Raw genomic sequence first — 25,555 nt, 5'->3', positions numbered from 1 at the left:
CTCCATTCCTAGTTTAAATAACATTGCTGACTATTTTGTCTGTATCTCTGAGTGTGGCCTTTGTATAAATTCCTGGAAGCAAAATTGCTGGGTCAGAAGATAAGAACATATTGAGAAAATGTAAAGGGGCTGGCTCAATTACACTTTCATACAACATGCATGTTGTATGAAAATGCCAGGATTACTGCACTTTTCACAGCATTGAGTATTAGTGCTTAAACATACCTTTGCCAGTTTGAGGTAAAATTGTATTACTCTTCAGAAAGACTCCTTCTGTGGTTCCTTTCCCTTTTTTGTGAACTATCTGTTAGTACCTTTGGCTCTAAATGTAACGTTGCGTTCAGAAACATTCAGTTTATTTGCCACAGGAGATTGTTGTATTGCCGTGTAGGGTGCAGCCCTCTGGGTACAGAAGGCCTTTTTAAAAGGCGCCCATCCGTAGAAGTCAACACTTCCCCTCAGTCACCTGGAGGTCACCAGCAGCTTCCATAGATAGGTCACTCACATACGGATGGTACCCTACCTCAAGCACCTGGACCTCTGCTTGCAGGCATTCTGTAGCCACAAAAGCATTCAGGAGACGCTGCAAGTGCAGGGAGCAACCCAAACCAATGAGAGACAAGAGATGATTCCACCCAGTCTCTCTGAGGGCCCAAGTTTCCCAGGGCAGTGACCCCATTAACGCTCTCTGGAATGGTTCTCCTCCCTTCGCTATCTGATTTTCCCACTCGCTCACCTCTATTCCTGGAATCACCTCCCAAAATACACTACTTGCTCCCAAATCCTTATCTCAGGATCTGCTTTTGAGGGACCCCTAAACCAAGACATCACATATAGCTCTTATTGGAAGAAAGTACTGGAAAGTGTTAAAAAAATTTCCTTTCTTGAAGATATTCTTTATCTTCTAGAATACACTGAAAAGTCAGTAACCGAATCCAGTGGAAGACCTTTGGTGATACAATCTAAGAGAGCTGATGGGACTTTAGATTTGGTGATGAGAGCAGAATCCTAACTGGAAAAATAGAATGTTTTCAAAAGCTTGTGAAACGTCTAATAGTCATCCATAAGACTTTTTCAGTTACTTCTTTCATAACTGAAATCTAATTCATTAATCCTTTCTTTAAATAACTAGCCTGCAGCCTAATAACATTGGCACCTATTTTAATTATAAACCCAGAATGCATTTCCTCCTTTAATTACACTTTTTAAATTCCCAATTGAAGCTGGAAAGCTGCAAATTAACTTTGAGAATACAAAACTTGAAGTTACAATCCATTGGGAGACAATTCACCCACACTTTTGTCTTATGAAAACGAGTTGATAAAAATGAAGTTTGGAATTTACCTGTAAAAATTAGTTTCAGACTGTTTGTTTGTTGGTGAAAGTAGTGACTATTGAAAACTCTCTCTTTGTTTCTCATTCTACCCAACTGGCTTCTCTTTCCTTCTCATCTTCCCGGACTTTAAGTGCAGATGACCCTGAGGTTCAGTCCTCCGGCTTCTACTTTTCTCTGTCTCCCTCGGTCACCAGTCGATTTCGTCCAGTTTCATCATTTTACATCTCTTTGCTAATGCTCCTAAATTTACCTGCAGCCCTAAGCTCTCCCCTCCGTTCCAGATCATATACTCTCTGCAGTGACCTACGCTGCATCTCCACCTATATGTCTACTAGGGACCTCATACTTAACATGTTCCACCCCTGCCCAGAGCAGTATTTCCATGTCAGTTAATGAAAACTTCCTCCTACCAGTTGCTCATGCTGAACACTCAAGTAGTCATGCTTGATTCTTTTCTCTTATATCCCACATCCGAACCATCATCAGCAAATGGTTGATGTATCTGCAAATGATCGTGGTCAGCTCTACCTTTGCAATATATCCAGAACTTGACCACTCTTCACTCCTTCCACCACTGTTATCCCAACCATTGTCACATCTCACTGAGATTATTTGCAAAGGCCTTCTGCCTGGTGTCTCTATTTATACCCGTGCTCATCCATGGTCTATTCACCAAAGAGTAAGCAAAGTCGTCCCTTGAAATTTAATTCCTATCCCATCACTCCTCTGCTCAAAACTCTACACAGTTCCCCATCTCATTTAGTTCACTAGTAAACTCTAGTCCTCACCAAGTCCTGTGAGGTCCTACACGACCTGGCTCCTGGGTCCCACCTCTTCTCCCCCTCTTTCTCTCTAGTCCAGCCTCACTTGGCCTCCTTGGTTTTCCTCAACCACATTTTGCAGGCATCCTCTTCAGGGCCTTTGCCCTTGTACTTCCTCATTTGGGAGGTTGTTCCCTCAAGTCTTTCCCCCTCAAAACTCCCTTATTAAAGAGACTTCCCAAACCACCCTGAACAAAACAGCCATGCACTGCTCTGGTTACTCTCTGTCCCCTCAGCTCAGCTTGATTGCCCCTCATAGCGCATCACCACCTGACATGTTTGCATGCTTAATATGTTATTGTTTGTCTTCCTCACTGGACTGTCCAATAATAACATACCTCCAGGAAGGCAATAATTCCATTTATCTTTTTTTTTTTTTTGCAGGGGAAGATTCACTCTAAGCTAACATCTGTTGCCAATCTTCCTCCTCTTTTCTTCCTTTCTCCCCCCCCCCAAAGCTCCAGTACATAGTTTTGTATAGTTGTAAGTTCTTCTGGTTCTTCTATGTGAGCTGCCACCACAGCATGGCCACAGATAGATGAGTGATGTGGTTCCACGCCCAGGAGCTGAACCCGAGCTGCAGAAGCAGAATGCGGCAAACTTTAACAGCTAGGCCATCAGGACCGGCTTCCCATTTATCTTTTTACTGTTCTATCCCCATGCCTGGAATAGTGCCTATATTTAGTAAGCACTCAATAAATATTTTTAAATGAGTTAAAGTATAATTTTAGTAACAAAATGCAAACCATTTATAACAGGGAAAGGTTGTTGACTGAGAAGCAAGCAAGAAAATATGCTAATTTAACTCTGGTAAGGAGATTAGTTCATGCCACAGAAAATGAACAAAAAAACCAACCGACTGCTCTCTAGATAGATAAATACATATAGCTACAGATGTATGCACATATAAATATATACACACACAGAATCCTACTGCCTACTGAACGCCCCTCTTAGGATTTTCTGTAGATAACCTCACACTTACACTATTACAATAAATTATAATGCTGTATCAGTCATTATAAGAAATAAGCAGCTACATTTTAGTGGAATACACTGAAGTAATGAATGTATTATGTGTAAATATAATGTCAGCTTATGCAAGTAATTTTCCAGACTTTCAGTCTATTCCCCACCTTCTTTTAGGACCTCCAAATTTGAATCTCTCCAGCACGTACTGTGTCTGTCAGTCTTACTCCTCACACATGTGGTCTCCCTCAGGAAACTGACTTGTTACCTCCTCTTATTTCCTTTATTGTTGACCCACGAGGGTCCACGCATCAGCCTAAAGCCAGATCATCCAGTGATTCCCAGATCGCCGGGAAAACCAAAGTAGAGAAAATAATAGCTCACTCTGATTTAAATATAAACGCCAGTATTCATTTTCAAGAGTGCTTCAATTATCCCAGGTACAAATACAAATTAAGCAAGCCAGGTAAAACCATCTCCCAAAGTCAAAAGACTAGACAAATAGAGGAACATTCTCTCCTCATAGAAATCAGAAGAAATTTGCACAACACATGCTTATCTCTTATATAAAGTATATAAATCAAAAATATCCAAATGAGGGGCCGGCTCCGTGGCCAAGTGGTTAAGTTCGCGCGCTCTGCTGCGGTGGCCCAGGGTTCAGATCCTGGGCACAGACATGGCACCGCTCGTCAGGCCACGTTGAGGCGGCGTCCCACATCCCACAACTAGAAGGACGTGCAACTAAGATATACAACTGTGTACAGGGGGGGTTTGGGGAGATAAAGCAAGGGGAAAAAAAAAAGATTGGCAACAGTTGTTAGCCCAGGTGTCAATCTTTGGGAAAAAAAGGAAGATTGGCAACAGTTGTTAGCCCAGGTGCCAATCTTTAAAAAAAAAAAATCCAAATGAAACATTAGGAGAGGCTCTTTTGATGAAGAACATTAACCCGAAATTATAAGATTAGACCCAAAAGTCTAAGAGGTAGTGGCTGATGAATGTTTCTGCTGAGAACTCGCATGATAACTATAGCATAGAGCCAGAATTCCACTGTAGAAATCTCCCAAGACCACACTCCCCCCAAGACACCCTTCCAGTTCAAAGGAAATGAAATGAAACCTTGTAAAAGCCTGACGTTAGCTATAACCAGGCTTAACAAAGAGTTCTGCAGTACTGGGGACTTGTAAACGCACTTCTGCAGAAGTATTCCCTAGATTTCAGGAACATAGCCTTCAAAAGTTAAAGAAATGGCTTTGAATCAAATCAAATCAACAGGTTTACCTTTATTTTTCCAGCAGCTTTGCTGCCAGCAGAAATTGACGGAGGCACGTGTTTTCCATGAAAAATCTGAGCTATCTCATGAAAGGCTTCAGAAAAGAATCCTAAATCTATGAGGACTTCTATCTTTAAAGGAAAGAAAAAAAAAATGAGATTTTCAGTTAAACAATTTTTTTTACTTATAAAAATTTTAGAGAAAAATCATCAACTTTCTGAGATCCAAAATTTCTGCTTGATGCTGGTAAAGCAATATAAATTAGTGTTTAGTAAATACGGGTGGATGGGGATGCATGTGTTTGCGTGTAAGGCAGCTAACATGTGCGATGGACCAAGAGGCTATTAAACAGCAGCAGGCGACTGTTCAGAACAATGGACACTTAGCAGATGTGGCCTATTTCATCAGAGACAAACACAAACATATGACAGGCATGGAACAGTTGAAAAAAATAATTGAATTTATCTTTTGTTCCCATGGTGAACTATGATTTAAAAGAAAAACAAAACAAAAACACTACTGATGTTCTCTAACATCTGAGAAAAGTCAAACAAACCAGGAGATCAACTCCACAACGTATCGACGTAGAGACAACTATTCATTTGCTTATCCATAATTAACTGTTGATTTTAAAGACACATAGTTAACAACATTAATCAGTTGGTAACTATACATCATACATGGCTTATTTTGAATACGACCCAGCAGGACTTTCAGTCAGGAAATTATAGAAAGAAAAGAAAAGTACTGATCAAATTCATTCATTCTTTCAACGTGTTTATTGAGCACCTCTTACGCACCAAGACCTCTTGGAGATTACATTCATATTCAGCTAAATCTAGTGATACATAAAGATATTCACAGTGTGAGAAGGGATAGAGCATACTGACAAAATGCCATTTTCAAAACTGTGTCAGGAAGGACTTCTGTGGGGAGAAGGCCTTCAAGAGAAGATGTGGGAATGACGTGAGGGAGAGAGATGTGTGAAAACCTGCCAAGTGGACCTGGAGTACAAAGGTCCTGTGGCGGTGGGAGCAATCTAGGGGTCTTGGTGTGCTCAAGGAACAGCCTGTGTGGCCAGAGGTCCGGGAGAGAGGGGAAGAGGGTTAGGAGCGAGTGGGGGGCTGCTGACCAGAGTTGGGACTTGGGATTTTATTCTGCGTGATAAGAAGATATTGGACAGGTTTAAAGAGGGTGGGCTCCTAACCTGACTTACCTTTTGAGAACATCAGTGACTTTGTAGAGAATAGAGAAAGGTAAATTGTGGAAACAGGGAATGAAATACAATATTGGATGAAGATTATACATAATGTAGAAAAAGAGAATTCAATTTATCCTCAACACATAAACCCATCTTACTCCCTCTTTTCCTTTAAGCACTATCTTAGGAATCTCAGGAGTATATAGAATTTAAAGAAATAAAAAGAAGGCAAGTTAGGGGAAATAGGATGTGACAATAACATGAAAATAAAACATAAAAGGTCAAGAGAATATTTTTAATGGAGAAGAGAAAACTGTTGTCTATTAAGTTACAAACTTTGGCTCTGGCCTAAGACACCTTGGGGTCCAGTCTCTCCAGTGCCATATAATATCAAAATAGGCATTGGAGAGTCATATGAACTCTTTCAGATTCCAGATGAACATTTTTCTTATTACCCCTTGGAGGAAACGCTTCCTCATATTTGTGTGAGGTTAGTCTCCTCTGGTCTTGACTATAAGAGTGCTGTACGTGGATCAGCTGTTAACTGTTAAGGCTACTTCTGGTTTCAGTTTATCATACCAATTTGACCATTTGAAAAAGCAATGGTGATAATAATGAACAATTATTTTCAGAAATGACCAACACTATGAACACAAGCAAGCCAGATGGAAAAAAGAACTACTCATAAATCAACTCTTGACTCACACAAATACAGAAGGGTCGGCACCCTGCCAGAGAATGTTAGATATGTTGAGAATAATAAATCTTTCAAGATATTGGCAGTTCTAAAGTGAGGCCAGTCCAGTTGATTGTAAAGAGATCTTAAAGCTTTCCCTGAAAGACACTGCTGCACTAAAGAAACTTAACAGTGTGACCTATTGCTGTTTGATGTGTCAGAAAGCATCACTGTTTGCTCTTTCCTCCCTATGACTTTTCTCTCTTCCCACCCACTGACCCCAGTTTACTGCAGAAAGGTCAGGCAAACTCTGCTCCCACAGGCTGTCATTGCTTCCTCTGTATGATGCATCAGTTGCCCTTTTTCATTGTTTCTGTCAAAACTCTACTTGGGTTTTTCAGTCTTACCATGCCAGTAAGATCCCACTTCCATCTCACTCTGCTCCTGACACTGTCACCAGATACATCCAATCACATCCTTCTCCTGATCAAAATTCTATAATTTCCAACCCAAGGCTACAGCATGGAGTCCACAGTTCTTCACTGGCTTTCAAGCTACTCTACTACAAAAACAATTGCTAAGCGCCAACAATCCAATAAAAAATAGTCATTTAACCAAAAACTTCGTTCCAGGCTATATCTTTCAGTGCCTCTTGGGATCTCCTTCTGATGTGTTACTAATGGTCATTGCAACACTTCCATGTTCTTGCCTCTTAAGGACAGACCAGAATAAAACCGTTACCTAATTTTGACTCCACAATCTCCTCATTTCTCTCACTGCCCAGCCTCCACATTATGTCTCAGTCAGGAATTCAAGATTGGGCCCCTGGTATTCTCCACATCATGGGCCTCTGGTATTCTTGTGTTATCTTCTCCAACCTCCCTACTCGAAACCTCCACTCCAGGCTAACTGAACCATCCCTGCCCCGCAAGGAGTTAATGCTTTCTCACCTCTATATCTTTCACACCATTGTCTGCCAAGAATGTTCCCTTCTGCCTCACTCCTGCTCAGTTAGTTCTACTCTTTTCAAGCCTAAATCTTATCTACTTAGTGAAACCTAGAGACCCAAAGCCATGTTTCCCTCTTTCGAACTCCTGGAGACAGTGTTCATTACGATCATTTGGAAATGATCAAGTGCCACATACACACATGATTGTCTTGTGTATATGTCCTGTCTCTCTTCCTTATTTTCACTTCCCTAGAAGCAAAGACCACGGGTTACATCCCTTTGATTAGAGTTACCAACAGAATGCTTTTAGATAGGAGGTACTCGAGAAATGTTGTTTCAGAGGTAAAGCAATAAATATTTACCAAGCATCTTCTAGGTGAGTTCCCACTAACCATGAAGGAGAGTGTGGACAGTAGGCACTTGATGAATGTCTACAGATTTTAAATTCAGTTCAATAATTAATTACCAATATCAAGTATATGAATTTATTACTCAACACACTATAGGAAGGCAAAAGATGAGTAAGATACAGGTCTCAGCCTCAAGAATTTTGCAAACATGAAGAGAGCACTATTTTTAAAACAAGAGAGAGAAAAGTTGTATGCAGTTTTTTAAAAAGTGTTATTGGAATTCAAAAGCAGGAGAACTCTTAAGAGTTCAATAACTCAGAGTGATCCACAAATTTTTATGGCTGATAAATTATTTATTTCTGGGTCAAAATATATTATCTTTACAGCCACCACCAGGCTTCTTCTTAGGGAAGGTACTCACTTTATTTGGAAATAGAATGCAATGGGACAATTTGGGTCTGAAAACATAGGCCCAAGGGCAGGGTCTGGATGGAGAGAGCAGTTCAAAGGGATGTCTAATTTCCCCTCATTAGAAAATGGGAAAGATTGGAGGAGAAGGGCAGAGGGTATTTCTAAAAAAGAAGAAGGAGAGTTAAGCCAGGATTGCGTTGGAGCCCACTCATTCCCAACTGCAAGGGCTGACTGTGCATATCTTGTCCTAAATCACAGTCAACAATGCCCCGTTGATAGGCTGAAGTCAGCTAGAGTGGGAGTACTTACCCCATGGAAATTATAAATTCTCTAAATCAGAGCTTTTTTTAGAGTGAGTTGTGAAACATTTACCAGCATACAGCTGATTAAGCTGTCGGATGGGAGGCAAAAGCATGAGATGTTGGCCAAGAAATATTTTAAGCTCAGAGATGCCAAATATCCCATTTTAGATTGTTTGTTTTGCCTCAAATTTCCCTGTATTCCCAATTTTCAGTAAAGTCCAATATAGAAAATATAGAAATAAAGGCCTTGAGTGAATACGTTGTGTGTGTCTATGTGTAAGTGAGTGACTGAGTGTGTGTGTGTGTGTGTGTAAAATAGGAATAGGGTTGGAATTTAATGCAGAACAGGGAGCAAATGTGCTGGATGTCGAGATGATCCACGTACAAAACAAATTCAACGCGAGTGGGAGCCTGTGACCAAAAGTGACTAGGAAAAGGAGCAGAGAAAATAAGGGGCTTGAGGTTCTCACTCCACATGGGGTTCAAGCCAGCGGCATGTGAGTCTCAAAGGCAGAGAACCTCAGCAGACTTCTAGGTTACAGAATTAATTGTGATTTAGTGTCTGTGTGTTTTGTCACTTCTATTGCCTATGCAAAGAAAAATTCTCCTACACCATGATATACATAAAGATCCTTAGCAAAAAATTCATGGAAACTTCAGAAAACTGGCTCATTAGTCTCCACCAGGAAACCAGCCTTTCCTAAGTGCTGATTTCCAGGCTGACTGGTGTTGGGTGAGCCTTGTTACCTGGTGTAGCTGTTCTTCACTTTACTGTGGCCCAAGTATAACATGATCTAAACCTTTCTCACCGGCTCTTTCTCTTTCTCGTACTTTATTATAATGATGGACAAGTTGTGTTTTTTTTAACAGCACAACACCATATTACTATCAACTTATTATTATGAGTATTAGGATGAAATTAATTTATGACAATATCTTTAATAGTTCAAGAATATCAAATGTCTTAAAAGCTTGCAACTTACCTTGAGGATTCTTGCTTCTAGACTTCTGATTAGGTCTTGGCAAATTCCAGAAACAAAATATTGGTACAGTGCAAGGAGAGGCAAAATCTGCCAACAGAAAAACACTTTATTTTAAAACATATTTTATCAAGTCAATAACCTAATAATAAAGTTTAAGCAAATATTAATACAGGAGATGTATGCAAAATAGTGATTGATTTTTCCAGGCGAGGAGATTATACTGTTTGGGATAAGTGAAATGATCTGCCTAGAATATGCTTCATAATTTTATTAGAACTTTAAAGTGCTATCAGGGACTTATAGTTCCAAGTAGATGCCACTTGGTACCCAAAACCTAGGTTTCACATCTCTTTAAGCATGGAAAAGTGAAAATACAATTAATTATCTTCTTTGAAAAAATTAATTCAACATATATGTATGAATCCCTGAAGACTGTGGAAACACTCTAGCAAATGAGCTATCAAAGAAGTGCAAAATTTAAAACAAAGGAACTCATATCCATGTCCCTTGAGAGCTCCTATTTATTCATCTCAATGTTCACTGTTAGTAGTCTTCAATTGGAATATCTCTATCAGCAAAAAAATGTTTAATAACATGCCCATTGTGTGCCAGGCACTCTTGGATGAGAACAAAATCTAGCAGGTCCCCATCTTGACAGAGCATGTATTCTGTTGATTAAAACCCAAGCTTACTCATCACATTGTATTTTTATTTTCCCAGTAATATCTCCCAATAATATTTATTTTATTTTATTAACCCCAAAGTTCGACTGCTCTTAAAATCACACGGATAGATGTGAAGGCTTACAGACTACCAATATTTCACTTGACCTAGCCACTGTCCAGCTGGAAACAGATGCTGAGGGAACAGCTCTGCCTACACTTCTGATCAGCTCCTCATCTCAACTGACTGAACCTCAGTTTCTACAACTGGGTCCCGCCTCACTAAAGGGAGATGAAGCAAAAAGGGGGATTGGGACTCCCACTATTTAGCAAACTATTTCTCATGATTCCTCAGCAATGGGTCCCACAGCAAATGTTATACATGACAGCAGTGTCCTTAGCCACGGGGCTTCTTCTGGAGGGTAGTGCAATACAAGATGGAAACTGTTTACATCTTGTAAGTTCAGCTCAGGAACTTCTAATTGTCAGTCAACTTGCAGCTGCTAATAGCAACAGCTTTTAAAAAGGATTAGAACTGGTCTGAAATGACTTCAAACATAATGCAATACCATTTTCTACAATTAATGCAGCACAAAACAATAAGAGTTAGCTATTACCTTTGAGATTGTTTCTTTTCTTTAGTGAGAAATAAAAACATACCATTTTATTGCTGCCAATTGCTCAATTATTCATAAAAATGTTCTCAATTTCTTAAGCTTCAGAGGAAAAAAAAAGTCTCATTTCTTTTCCAATGCAGTGATATGTATTATATATGAATACGACTAGGCAGCTAAAGATTACCCAGGGGATCTAACTACTTTCTAAATCCAGAAATGCATCCCACTAACAATGAGAGGAGCACTGTTCTGTTATTTTTTTCTAATAAACAATTTCTTGCCAACTCTGCCAAGTGTAAAAGCATTTATCAACCTCTTCACTCTAACATATGGCTTTATAATTTAAAAACTCATATCGGGGGCAACAAATCTTTTCAATATAAGGAAAGAGAGTGAATTTAGAACAAGAGAATAGAAAACAATACATTAAAAAAATAAGACAGTAGGTATGAAAATTATGGAGGAAAGGGAAAGAAGAAGAAAAAGAGAAAGAATACATATTAAGAAGCAAATATACAAGGAAAAAAAGAGAGGAAATAGCATAAAGGAGGAAAATAGAAAAAATAGGATAAAAGAGGAAAATATAAAATGACCAATAGTTAGAACATACTAATTTATTTTTTAAATGCAACCAACTTCAAATTTATGATATACGCTGTGATTTATTTCTCTAAAGGAAAAGAGACTTGTATTTGGGTTTTTGAATTTCCTAGGACATTAAGAAATATGTCTCTTTCTTTCTTTTTGGTGAGGAAAATTGGCCCTGAGATAACATCTGTGCCAATCTTTCCTCTATTTTGTTTGTGGGTCGCCACCACAGCATGGCTTGATGAGTGGTGTGTAGGTCCGTGCCCAGGATCCGAACCTGCAAACCTGTGCCACCAAAGCAGAGTATGCCAAACCTAACCACCAGTCACCAGGCCAGCCCAGAAATATCAGTCTTTTATTTCACAGTTAGAATCTGTTGTTCACTTAGATGCACCCTTAACAGAGAAAGGACAAGAGACACAAAGATAAGTTTATCTCAATAAAGAAATACTCTTATAGTTTTGGAATAATATGACCTGTATGATTTAACACAGCGAGTTACATGTGCATGAGATTCCTCTGTTTGAGACCAGTGAAGCATTCTATTCACCAAATGTTTTATGGGGAAAAAAAAGATGAAATAATAGAGTAAAAAGGGAACAAAATCAGACAGACATTGCCCTTGCGTCCAAAATGCAATGCAAACAATGATGTCAAAGAAAGAATATTAATGAATATATTTTATTTTAAAGTAATGATAAGGATACCGAATAAAGAGTTTAAAAGTTAAATAAGAACCGACCAAAAGAACATCAGTAAAATTCGAAAAGTATAAAGGAAGGGGGACAAAAATACCACAGTGAATTAAGATTTGTTGGCTCTACAAATTACTTACTATTAGATTTTGCTTAGCAAAGTGCAGTTCACGTATAACGTAATACAGACTTGCAATTACAGAGCAGATGTCAGCCCTGTATCTGTCCGAGAAGAGCTCGATGCCTGGGAGAAGCTGAGTGATTTCATACTGAGCATAGCAGTGCTCAGCTTTGGGGTGTGGAAGTGTGGTTCTAAGCAAACCCTGAAAACGAAAAAAAGGTGAAGCAAAGAGCTCTAAATCACATTTGCAACAGTGAAACAGAAAAATAAGTACATGTATTACCACCTAAAGTGCTTAGCAGATGCCTAGCACTCGGTACACTGTAATAAATGGTACCTACCATTATTATCATCATTACTGGTTCCAAATGCTTTTATCCCTCAAGATGGGCTATTTAAATTCTGTGGTGGTTGGACACTTGTTATTTTCAGAAGAAATTATCATTATACTAAGTTATCATTTCTTTAGGGTCAATTTTGTATTGGTCACTATTGGTAAATTCTTCATAAACATATCTCATTTGATCCTCATTTAATACCCTCCCCCCCAAGAAGGAAAGATTATCATCTCACAAATGATAGAATTGAGGCTTAAACAATTAACTTATCTGAGGTCACACAGCTAATGGTGGCAGAAAGAAGACTCAAAGTTATGTCTATTTACCTCAAAAATCTATGTTCTTCCCACTATACCAACCTATCAGTAGAGGAGATAACAACTTATCTCAGAAGTCTAAATCAAGCAGAGGTAATTCTGAACTTTTAACTGAATTAAGTGAAAAGGTGATTTGTTTAACTTAACCAATTTTTCCTAGGAAATTTATATGAGCAACAATGTACTGGATATTGGAAAAAAAGATGAATATACAAAATCAAATTTGACATTTAGGAGTACTTCCTATGTTATCTTAAACAGCGACATTGCTTTATGACAGATGAAATACAAAATTATTTAAATATATATATCAGGAAAGAATTTCAATCAGATCACTCAAAGTTATAAAGTACCCACTCTAAAATACTAAGCAATTGTTTAAATTTTTAATTTTACAAATTTGCTTTAAAATCATAAAAAGAAGTGACAAGTTTTTAAAATAAATCCAACTAGGTAATTTTCATTTTAGATGTCGTATTCCTAAGAAATTATGTCCACATTAAGCAAAAGTGGAAATTTTTTAAAATCACCTATCTTATAAAATATTTACACAGCACTATCTTCAAGAACAAGGAGTATCAGAAAGTGAAGGACGCAATAGAAGGAGACAGAATCCAATTTCATCCCCTTTGTAACCCTGCCTCTTCCGCCTCTTCCCTTTGAAGCACAGGCAAGAGGTATATAGAACATAAGAAAATTGAAAAGTCTGGCCTTATGTTCAGAGAAGCCTTTCCCAGAGAACTTATCTATCCAGATTTCATAAGCTATCACACTCCTATGATACACAGAACAAGGGTGTCCATCCTTCAAAGTAAACAGAACCTTTAGTTGCTTGCAAAGGCCCCTGGCTACATCCCTGAACCTCGAAATGTCTTGTATTCCAGATAAAAGCTCCTTTCTTCTTCAGTCAAGTCAAACCCAAGATCTAAGAACAGCGAACACTTCTACTTTTGTAGTCTTCAACTTGTTTCTAGCTTTCACTATATGGTATATTTTACATCATGCAATCAAGCAAAACTTTAAAGATGAGGTAACTTAAGGCAACCATTGGAGTCAAGCAGATTGGCTTCGCTGCCTGCTGGCAACATGACCTTGCTAATGACAGGAGACTCAGTTTCCACATCTGTGCAACTCCTTCTTCAGTGGTCTAAAGGAGAAGACTGGCTTTGTTGAATATTACAGGTGAAAGTGCCACAGGGGTTCAGCCAGTGAAGGAAAGACAGGCTCACAATATTTAATCAAGGTTCATGCTATTTTCCTATCTGTGGGTTTTAGGAGCGTGATAAATCAGTACTGCACTTTTTGTACTGATGGAATGAAAGCTCACACTACTGTAGAAAGACATACATAAAGTGTTACCTGAAAGAGTAATGCAGACAAAATGCAACAGTTGGTTCTCCTTTCAACGTTCAATGTCTTAATAAATCTAAATAAGCATAGGAAAAAGAAACTGATTGATAGAAATTCTCCAAAAATATTTTTATATAAATATGTCTCTGATACTCATAGATTTTCTGAAATGAAAAGTCTTTGTGATTCTAAAAATACTACATGCTCATATAAGATCTAGAACACAGAAAAACACACAAAAGAAAACGAAAAATCATCTATAATCCTACCATCTAAACATAATTACTGGTAACATTTAGGCCAATTTCCTTCTAGCTTTTTTCTATGTATAGTTATACATACACACATACTAAGACTAGAATTATGCAATAAATACTATTTTATACACAAATTTTCCATTTATGGACATAATGAGCTATATTATTAATTTACAGAACTTTAATATTTTATCATATGGATGTACCATAATAGGAAAATATTCATCTTCGTTTTGGTTTTTTACAATGCTGAGATAAACATTATTATACCTATGCCTTTGAGCATCTGTCCTATTAGTTCCACTGGATAAATACCTAGAAATGGAATTTTGAGGGGAAAAGAGGAGCACAATTTTTAAGTTTTTGATAAGTATGGCTAAATAATTCCCTCCAAAAGATTTAAACAATGTGTTTTCTCACGAGCAGTATAGTATGGACCCACTGACAATATTAAGTCTCTCCACCAAAGATTAAGGTAATGTTTCTCCATTTACTACCATCTCATTTTATGCCCCTTTGAAGAGTTTGAGTTTTCTTTATACAAGTCTTGAAACTCTTATGCAACTATAAATCACATTACCTTCTTCTAAGTTATATTTAGATAAAACCAGTTGGCTGCACTCTATTAATAACCACATCTATCTGAGTTTAGCTCCTCTATATGGATATTCGAGTGCTGTGTTTTGCCCTTCTGAGCAGTGGAGAGAAGAGTTTCTTCTCCTCAGGGAGTCTCACAGAACAGCCAAAGCCCCTGTAGAATTATGTATTCTGTGGAAGTCAGACTTCCAGCTGCGTAACCAGGAAATGACTTTCTGTTGGTTGAAAATCACTAGGTAATAACTTCAGAGGCTCAGAGAAGCTGAGGTGCCCTCTGGCAGGAATGCTGTAGCTATTCTTTTCAAGCTGTGACCTTTTCTCAGCTTTTCTATTCTCTGCTGCCAAGCTCTACTAGTCATACGCTCAGACTTGTGTGGCGATTGTGCGCGTGTGTGTGTGCGTGTGTGTTTAAGGACGAGTTCCCTCCCAAGAGTGCAAAAAAAATCAAACTTGATAGAGTTTTTAAAAAAATCTTTAATACTTTTTAAGTGGTAATTTTTTACTTCCTCTGCCCGAAGATTCAAATTTTCTGAAGACAATGTGATTATTACATAGGAAAAGTTAGTATTTTTAAAAAATTTTCTCTACTGCTCAAAATACTGTGCAGATTTTTGCCCACCCTTCCCTATAGGTAAGCTAAAAATGTAACTGGAGAGGTGAAGAAAATCTGTACCTCCATACTACTCCCTCCATCCTTTTAAAATTTCTCATATCAATCGAGTCTTGAAGATATTTGCCAGTACTAACTAGGTATAAGGCATCGTGATAGACATTCACATATGTTATGTGTGGTAGGCTGAATAATGGCCCCCCAAAGATACCCACGTCTTAATCTCCCAAACCCATAAGTATGTTACACGTTACATAGCAAAAAAAGGCATTGCAGATGTGATTAAATTAAAGGCCGTGAGATGGGAGATTAGCCTGCATTATCCAGGCAGATTCAATGTAATCCCAATGGTCCTTATAAGAGAAAGGCAGGAGGGCTGGAGTCAGAGAAAGATATGTGATGATGGAAGCAGAGATCAGAGAGACCGAGAGGAAGATGATAGGCTGTTGGTCCTGAAGACAGAGGATGGAGCCACGAGCCAAGGAATGCAGAAGGCCTCCAGAAGCCAGAAAAGGCAGGGAAACAGGTTCCGCTCTAAAGCCTCCAGAGGGAGCACAGCCCAGCCAACCAACACATTGATTTTAGGATTTCTGGCCTCTGAAACTGTAGGATAATAAATTTGTGTTGTTTTAAGCCACTAAATTTGTGGTAATTTGTTGCGGCAGCAGCAGGAAACTAATAAAGTATTGGTTATGGGCTAAATTATGTGCCACCCCCCTCAAATTCATATGTTGAAGTCCCAACCCCAGTAACCTCAGAATGTGACTATACTTGGAGACGGGGTCTTTACAGAGGTAATCAGGTTAAGAGGAAGTCATTAGGATGGATTCCAATCCAATATGACTGGTGTCCTTATAAGAAGAGGAGATTAGGGCACAGATATGCACAGAGAAAAGACCACGTGAGGACACAAGGGAGAAGTCGGCCATCTACAAGCAGGGAAAGAGGCCTCGGAAGAAACCAACCCTGCCAAGAGCTTGGTCTCAGACTTCACCCCTCCAGAATTGTGAGACAACAAATTTCTGACAAATTGGCACTTTGTTATGGCAACCCTAGCAAACTAATACAATACGTCGTGTAATTCTGACAGCCACAGTTTACAATGAGAACACTGAGGCTCAGAGAGAAGGGGTAATTTGTTGAGGGTCCCAGAGTAGGATGCTCTTGAATTAGGCCCAAGTCTGCCTGCCTCCACACTGTTATTCTTGCTCCCATACCAACTGTTCACTCACTCACTCATTCACTCATGCCAGCTCCATGCCAGGCACTCGGGAACCATCAGTGAACGAAACAAAGACCTGAGCACATGTGGTGCTCACTTCCGGGAGCAGGAGGTGTTATAGGAAGAGGAGATGGCCATAAACAATAAACATCACAAGGAAGTACGCTGCATAACCCTGTATGATATGGGCATAGCTGCCCAAGAATCCAGCGTGTGTGAGGTATGGCACTCCACATGGCACAGGTGGGTACCCCACAACGGAAGCTATTAGCTACTATGCAGATCACTCCATCATCACACTCACTGTGCTATCTTTGCAGATATGACCGCTCCTTGCAAACATCCCCAAATGCCCACTTTTGACAGAAATTCCTCACTGTAGTCTTTGGAACCTGGAGATGAACAGCTGTGGGTGGCCTTGGTAAGCGAGGAGCCAAACTCTTTCCATGTATCCAGCACATCTTGTTTTCTGAATATGTCATCAAGAGCTTGACACCAACATTTAAAAGCAGCCCTAAAACAGAAACAGAGCATTTCTCAGTACATTTCCTGAGATCTGAGTTATTAAATCTCTCTTCCAAAAGGGAAAGCAAACGCACTGAAGAAACATTTTAATTAAAAGATTAGAGAGTGAATCTATACAATTTATTGCTCATAACCATTTCTCTCAGGTAGCATTTGATGAATAAAATGTAGTAATGGAATATTATCAAAGAACTAAAATTTATGAAAGACAATACTTTTTGAAAATAATTAAAATTTTTTTCAGGCAAAAAACATCATCCCTTATCCCTAAAATTCTACCTTTTCTTTTCTGCGAAGATGAGAAGACTTCCAAGTTCATGCAATGCCTGAACTTTAAGACTTCTTTGATTGCTGGCTTTGAGAACATCTGTATTTTTAATCAAGGGAAAGAACAAATGTCAGTTCCTGGAAAATATCTCCTCTATATTTGCAAGAATATTTAGACTGCATTATTCCTTAACTGTGTAGATAAGCAAACTTCAAGCTAATAGTGCCTTCAAATGTCACACAATATATACAGAAAGAGAGCAAACAACATACTATTTGAACATAGTGGAGTGGGAGACTAGATCTGAGAGAAAGGAAACGAGGTTGGGTCTAACAGGTAGGAACGTGGAGAAAGTGGAATAACCGTCAGGCAGGTAGAGATGGTCAAGAAGAGAAATTCAGAAAAGGTGTTTCAGAGAGAAAGGGCTGGGGATATATGGAAGTGACGTGCAGCTGGAGGCTGCTTCCCCTGGGAGGGTGAACAAGGCGGCGGTGGTAAGATTACAGAGGCATCCGTGTGCCTCAAGGAGAAATGTGGTCATTATTCCATAGCAGATGGGAAGCCTTGAAAGGTTTGTTTTTGAGCTGGGATGTGACAAGATCACAGCATAACAGATTTTTTCCTTTTAATTCAAATGCAAAAAAGCACATCTTTAATATCATCTGAATTTTTTTCCTTTCTTTTTTTTTTTGGTTTTCTGATGGATGGGTGCATTCAGGGATGTCTAGCAAAAAAACCTAACGAATGTGGCAGTGGTTTCTAATCAGGGCAGAACTGTCTCCTAGATGGTATCTGAGAAACCTGAAGGAAGGTTTGGTTAGTTGTCACGGTGGGGCATCTCCTGGTATTTCCTAGGTGAAGACCAGAGATACTGGATAGCCTGTAAGGCACAGAACCTTCCCCCACAGTCAAAACAAAGGTGAGAAACCTGTTTAGAATTGTCTGAGTCTAACATCTAACTTCATTTTACAACTAAAAAGGGTATTTTTGCATGTTTTCAAATGCTCTGAATTTCCAAAAAATGCAACCATCTACTGTAGTACTTTGTTTCTTTCAGAACTTTACCTAGATTTATTTGACATTTCAGAAAACCACCATCACTAAAATTAACAGTGCTGATAGTACTTGAGTCCCCAATACAATACACCTGCTTCAGTCTGCATTCGTAGCTGTCACATCCAGGGGGATCCAACATACAGGATACCGGCATCTGATTTCTTCCCCATACCTTCTAGTGCCTGAGCGCTCAAGTGCCACAAATAGAGTCTTTTATTATAAAGCGATTTTGCTTTACTTATCCTTTATTTTATATTTAGAGCTTCATATTGATTTTTTTGGAAATAACATGTGTAGGAAGAATATATTAAATATAAATTTTACTTCAAGGAGTAAACGGGGAATTACAAGATGTCTGTTATAATAAAGGGGGATGCTGGGCCTGCAGCTTGGGTTGAGCACACACTGCTGAATTTGTAGAAAAGCCAAAGCAAGTGGAAAGACAAGGAAAATGGAATCAGTCTGGGCAGAGCAAAAGAACACGACAGTGGCCACATCCCGATAAGCGGTTCACAGATTCCATGAAAGGGGGATGGACAGGGGTGGCCTAGAGTGTCATCATAGGAACAGCCAGGCCGGGAAGGTGGGTAACCGGAGGGGCTGGAAGCGGCTCTGTCATTGCCTGTGAGGGCGCCATGAACAGATTCTATGTTCGAGCTCTTTCATCCTACTTCTAAAGTTAACATTTCAGCACCAAATGCAATCTCAACATTAACTCAGAACATCATACTGAAAATGAATACATCATGAATAAATATTACCAATAGTTTCATAATAAGAGGAAATTACGAGTCCCAGTTGTGAATAGGGCAGTTTGCTTTTCTCCACCGAACTAAAAACCCTGAAGTGCTCCTGAGAAAGGTCAGGGGGTGTCGGCATATGCATCTCTTCTGTTCCCAGGCAAAATTCCACCTTTCCAGTAGGAAATCTTGAATTGTTTACTCCTCCTTTGTCTCCTAAATTCATGGAAAAAAATTAAAAGGAAATTTTAAATGGAGAAAGAAGGGAAGTTGATGAGGAAGAAAACGGCAGAAGAAATGGAAAGGAGAAGCAAGGAAAGAGCTTGTGTAGCTGAGACTTACATGCAGTTTGAGTGACATCGTTTTGCTACACTTCATATGGAGAATCATCTCTGAAGAGCCCAGGTGTGCGTGGATGAGCTCTCCACTCCTGTCATTTCGTAAAGAACACTACAGAGGGGCAGTTTGCCAGAAAGGAAATGTTGAGATAATGCTTTACTTCTCTCGGGGATTGGTGGAAGTTACACGGTTCGGGTTTGCCTTTTTCTGAGAGCTTCCAACAGTCAGATGTTAGCTGGCCTCTGGGGCAGAGACCTCTGGGACAGAAGCAACACATAGGTAGTTCTGACCCGAGGAAAAAAAATGGGAAAGAACCTGTCGCTTTATAAGATCAGAGGACACACAGAAAAAAAAGAAAAATATTCTAGAGGAAGCAGTCAAAAGCTGCAAAGAAAGAGAAGCTAACATGGATTTTGAAGTCCCCGGCCCGAGGACTGGGAATAAACTGCTGAGAGTATTCTGTACCAGGTGAGATTTACAGTGAGTTAGTGTAACCCATTCTTCAGGACTGTAATTGATTTTTTTATTCATGCCCTTAACCATTATTAACGTATGCCATAATTGAAAGAAATTCAAACATGCTCTGGAGGGCTAATTGAATGTGAGTCTGCAGACAATACAACCAAAGACTGTGGGTACCTGTCATGGCAAGTGCTCTTTTTTGGTGGGGGGCAGGGAGCAGCCACAACAAATACATACATACATATATCCACGCATAAATCAAACTTCTGTCAGCGGTTGTAAGAAAAACTTGGTCAAATTTCTACAAGATCAGTTCCATGAACATTAACATCTTAGGTATAAGTTTAAATCTATTTTTAATAACTTTAAAATATAATTATGTTGTCTCTTAAGTTTATTCTTTAAGCTAATTTTTATTATTGTGATAAATTTGAACAGCAAGGATCATAAACATAAATTAGGATTTGAACAACTTTTAAATAACCTAAGTATAGATAAATTCAGGCTTTTTCCCAGCCTAAGTTTGAGTACACGCTCCCTCTCTGAGGTTACCACTTCACTGCTCCCAGCTCTGCTTTTGACTGAGTTACCAGATCAAGAGATGTTGAGAAGGGAGAAAACAGATAAATGTAATATAACCAATGAGAGTGAACATCTTGTTTTAAGCTAAAAGGACTCTCTAAGATCAAAATCTATGGTATTAATAAGAAATCTTGTTGATGCTTATATTAAAATGCATCCATTTCTTTGACATTGATAAAGTAGCGTTTTGGTAAAAAGTTCTAGTTAGTTCAGTATGAATCGACTCCTCTACTTATGAAAATAAAACAAGACTATACTTGCAAAGAAAACAGTAAGAGCGTAGATGTACAGAATCAAAAAATGAACAAATATTGTTTTTGTATCTACTCTACTCAAGGGAATATAGTAGTTTTAGAGAAAGCATAAAAGCAGATGAGTGAGATGGTGCCTTGGGTGGAAAAAAGTGTGAGAGGGAGAGAGAAGATGTGACCCACTAGACAAAAAGAAGAAAGTGAAAGGCGGCTGGGAGTGGCCATGTAAGTGGGCAAAGGAGGAGCCTATGGCAGAATATGGTAGATCCACAGGGTGGCAACTCCACATAAATAAAAAAGGATACAGAGCAAGTATTTTACCTTGTGTCTGTGCGAGAAATAACGAAAGCAACTTTCTGCTGTGTCGGATTGATCTGTTATGATATTTGGATTTTTCCAAGGTCTCTCTAAAACATCTCAAAGTGTCTGTCACATCCACAGGCACACAGACGAGCTCTTTGGCGTGGTTGTATTCTGAAAGGAGAGGGGAGAGGAACGCTGGGGATGAAACGCTGCCGCAAGCCAACTAGTAGCAAAGACTTCCTAATTCAGAGAATTTCTTGGTCCCCAACTAAAGCTGCTAAATTCAAAGCCCCCAAGTGTGCAGCAGGTGTTTCAATGTTCAGATCAAAATTTTGTGTTTTTTTGGCATATCTGACAGTTCTTTAAAAAAAAAAAGGAAAAAATCTAGAAAACTTTTGATTCTTATGAAATGCAAATAACTTTAGATCTTGCCAATTTTCCTTATGAAGGCTCCTACCTTTTCTTTTGCTGATCATAAAAGATGAAATAATCTACACCTTTCCAGCAGCCTCTTCAAAGCAAAGGTGCCTTAGGAAAGAGACGAAAGGAGGAAACAAAGAAGCTTGGAGATGGGCAACTGCCCTCTGAGGAGAAGGCAAAGACAGGTTTCTAACATTGGAGGATGCAGAGGAAAGGAAGATGGGGTCATAAGGGGTGTGGAACTGAAACACAGTCCTGAAAAGTGGCTGGAAAGGGAAGATAGTGGCAGAGTTGTTGTGAGGTCTCTGGAGAGGAAGTGGAGGTCCAGGAATTAGGCTGCAGGTTTGGGGCACACACTATAAAGCAGGCAGGCGAGAAAGGAGAGTCACAGGCTTCCAACTGAATATCAAAGGGATTTACTTCTTCAACAAGTTCAACAGGTCGAATGGCCCCTGTAAAATCTGAGGTCTGGACAGTATGGGGCTGGAAGAGGTTAAGAGGTATGACACGACCTTCGCCCTGGAGAGTTCACAGTCTAGCTGAAGAAATGAAGCATCCTGCCCTGGAGCATTAACGTCACAGTTAGAGAGAGTATCTGGTTACATGCTAAAATGAGGGAAGGAGAGAAGAGAGAGATCAGTGAAGAGAGGGAAAGATGAGCAGGAAAGACTTCGTGGGAGAGAAGATATGTCAGCCGTGTCTTAGAGGATAGGGAAGATTTGAGTAGGAAGAAAGAAGGAAGGGGTTTCAGATAGTTACAATAGGAACAGTTGAAGTTGACTGAGCTTACACTATGCCAGGAACTATTCTAAATAATTTATTGTGATAACCTTGTCGAATTGTAACAACCACCACAAGAAGTACGTACCATTATATCCTGACTTTACAGATGACGAAAATAAGGCAAAGGGAAGTCTCGTAGCTTCCCTTGGGTCACAGAACTAGTTTGTGCAACGAGAGGTATGGAAGCACGAAGAGGAGTGGGGACTCAGCGCACAGTAAGATGACATGGCCAGTCCTTTGAACAAAGAAGGGTGTGCCACAGGCCTGAAGCTCTCACTGAGTAAGTGGCCTTCATCGTCTTTAATGAGGAGCCAAGGAAGGGTTTGAGCAGGACTCTGAGAGAAAGAGGTTGGAACTTTAGGAAGAGTTAGCTGACAGTTGTATACACAGCAGACTGCAATAGAAAGAGGTTGGAGCTTTAGGAAGAGTTAGACGACAGTTGTATACACAGCAGACTGCAATAGAAAGAGGTTGGTGGCTGAGAGACTGTGAGGCTACAACACCACCAACATTGTGTGATTTGAACCCAACGAAGGTAGTAGCAGTGGGAACGAGGGAGGGACACAGGGAATGCTCCAATGTTACAGGTAACAGGAAAGTGGTTAATTGGCTGCGAGGTAAAGAAAAAAAGGGGATGGGAATTACCTCTTTTCCATCTTTTCAAGGCCAATGAACTTGCTTCCTACCTCATTGGAAAAAAACTGGAGCAATCCACGGAGAGTTTCTGCAAGTCTCACCACCATATCCACCCAGCCCCCAGCACCTGTGCCCCATCTACACCTGAAGGGCATCTGTCCAGCAGTTCTCTCCCTCTCCAAATCATCAATTTCTCCCTCTGCTGAATCATTCCTAACAGAATATTTTGCTGTTTTTCTCCTATCTTTAAAAAAGTTTTAAATTTAAAAAAACTCTACGTTCACAGCAGCAGTTTTTCTTTTTTTTTTTTTTTGAGGAAGAGTAGCCCTGAGCTAACAGGTGCTGCCAATCCTCCTCTTTTTTTGAGGAATACTGGCCCTGAGCTAACATCCGTGCCCATCTTCCTCTACTTTATATGTGGGATGCCTACCACAGCATGGTTTGCCAAGTGGTGCCATGTCCGCACCTGGGATCCGAACCGGTGAACCCCAGGCCGCTGAAGCAGAATGTGTAAACGTAACCACTGCGCCACCAGGCTGGCCCTGCAGCATTATTCACAATAGCCAAGACATGGAAACAACCTACGTGTCCATCAGCAGATGAACGGATAAAGAAAATATGGTATATACATACAATGGAATATAATTCAGCCATTAAAAAAGAAGGAAATCCTGCCTTTTGCAACAACATCGATGGACCTTGTGGGTGTTATGCTAAGAAATATAGGTCAGACAAAGACAAAAACTATATGATCTCACTTACATGTGGAATCTAAAAAAATCAAACTCATAGAAACAGAGAACAGATTGGTAGTTGCCAGAGATGAGGTGTGGGGGGTAGGTAAAATGGGTAAAATTGGGCAAAAGGTACAATCTTCCAGTTATAAGGTAAATAAGTTCTGGGGCTGTAATGCACAGCATGGTGACTATATTTAAATTTCTAAAAAAGAAAAGAATTTAGAAATCTTTCTTTTGACCCTTCTTCCCCTCAAGCTACCATCCTATTTCTCTGCTCCATTTTACAGCAAAACTCCAAAAAATTCTATATTCATTGTTTCTCATTCTCTCGTGAACCCACTTAGATCAGGTTTTCCCCCATCATTCCACCCCAAGGATCTTCATGTGGCTAAATCTAGTGTTCAGTTTTTAGACTTTATCTCACTTAAATTTTCAGCAGCATTTGACCCAGTTAATAACTCCCTCCTCCTTCAAATACTTCCTTCTTTGGCTTAAAAGTCCTTTTCCAACCTCACTGATCACTCCTTCTTAGTCCTCTTTGCTAATTCATCCTCATCAACCCTACCTCCTAATACTGGAAAACCCCAGGTCTCAATCCTTAGGCTGCCTCTCTTTTATTCTTAATTTATACTCACCCCCTTGATGATTTCATCTAGTCTCATAGTTTTAAAGATCATCTATATGCTGGTGGCACCCAAATTTATATCTCTGGCCCCAACTCTCCTGAAGTCCAGACTCTTTTATCCAAAGGTCTACTCTGCTGTGCATCCAATAGACATCTCAAATTTAACAGGTTCGCAATTGATTTCCTAATCTTTCTTCCTAAACCTGTTCCTCCCATAGTCTTTCCCCATCTTATTAAAGGGTGGTTCCATTTTTCCAGTTGCTCATGCCAAAAGCTGAAATCGTCCTTGACTCCTCTTCTTCTCTCATGCCCCAAATCAAATTTACAGCAAATCCTATATGCTCCTCCTTCAGAAAATATCCAGTATCCCTTCCACTATGTTCTAAGACTTCATCATCTCCTTTAGAATTACTGCAGTCACCCTCCTAACCAGTCACCCTGTTTCCACTCTTTCCACTCCTACTATGTGCTCTTAACACAGGAACCAGGGGGCTCCTTTTAAAATTAAGTTATCTCATGCCACACCTCTGCCCAAGACCCTCCATTGGTGCCCTCATCACCTAGAGCAAACACCAAAGCCCTGAAAAGACCTGTAAGGCCCTACATGAACTGGCGCCCCATGACCGCTCTGAGCCCCTCTCTTACTATTCTCCCGCTCACTCCCTCCCACACCAGGCATACTTCCACCTCAGGGTCTTGCCACTAGCAATTCTTGTTGGTCCAGAACATTCTTCCCTCAAATAGCCCCATGTCTTGCTTCCTCAGCTCCTTAAGATTCTTGCTTAACTGGTAACTTCTGAGGAGGCCTTCCTTGATCATTCTATTTAAAACTGTAACACTCCCCCCTCCCGACTTCTCTCTGTTCCGTAGCACTTACCATCTTCTGACACACTATGTGTTTTACTTGTTTATGGATTGTCTCCTCCCACTAGAATGTAAGTTCCACAAGGGCAGGGATTTTTGTCCATTTTGTCCACTGCTATAACCCCAGACCTATGAAACTGCCTGTTACATGGTATGTGCTCAATAAATATACATTAAATGAATGAATGGCAAAGCTAAATGGCTGGGATAAACTTTACTAATAATCATTTCTATAGATCTTAATCTCAATCGATCCTCACAGCACCTTACAAACTAGTGAGGGTAGATATCACTCACATTTTACAAAGGAGGAAAAGTAAAC

The 25,555-nt window shown here is 39.7% G+C and overlaps 1 protein-coding gene across 12 annotated transcripts in view; it reads right to left on the bottom strand.

The window, feature by feature from the left end:
* CFAP54 (cilia and flagella associated protein 54) overlaps window positions 1–25,555 on the bottom strand; it is a 301,390-nt gene that overhangs the window by 114,055 nt on the left and 161,780 nt on the right. For 11 of the 12 annotated variants that reach the window (XR_011534742.1, XM_008516610.2, XM_070600221.1 and 8 more), the window contains 8 exons: window positions 21,187–21,339; window positions 19,253–19,447; window positions 17,447–17,534; window positions 16,947–17,156; window positions 13,966–14,032; window positions 11,971–12,153; window positions 9,269–9,355; window positions 4,405–4,527 (listed from right to left, as the gene is read on the bottom strand). Coding sequence is in view for 11 of the 12 variants with exons in the window: in XM_008516610.2 (XP_008514832.2) it covers window positions 4,405–4,527; window positions 9,269–9,355; window positions 11,971–12,153; window positions 13,966–14,032; window positions 16,947–17,156; window positions 17,447–17,534; window positions 19,253–19,447; window positions 21,187–21,339 (1,106 nt within the window). In the remaining variant the exon portion in view is untranslated. The remainder of the gene's footprint in view (window positions 1–4,404; window positions 4,528–9,268; window positions 9,356–11,970; window positions 12,154–13,965; window positions 14,033–16,946; window positions 17,157–17,446; window positions 17,535–19,252; window positions 19,448–21,186; window positions 21,340–25,555) is intronic. The other variant, XM_070600222.1, reaches the window with a different exon arrangement.

Source organism: Equus przewalskii, chromosome 29 (assembly GCF_037783145.1).
Source record: "Equus przewalskii isolate Varuska chromosome 29, EquPr2, whole genome shotgun sequence".
Lineage (NCBI taxonomy): Eukaryota > Metazoa > Chordata > Mammalia > Perissodactyla > Equidae > Equus > Equus przewalskii.
The sequence above is the reverse complement of the archived record's forward strand: the minus strand, read 5'-3'. Positions and strand labels throughout refer to the sequence as shown.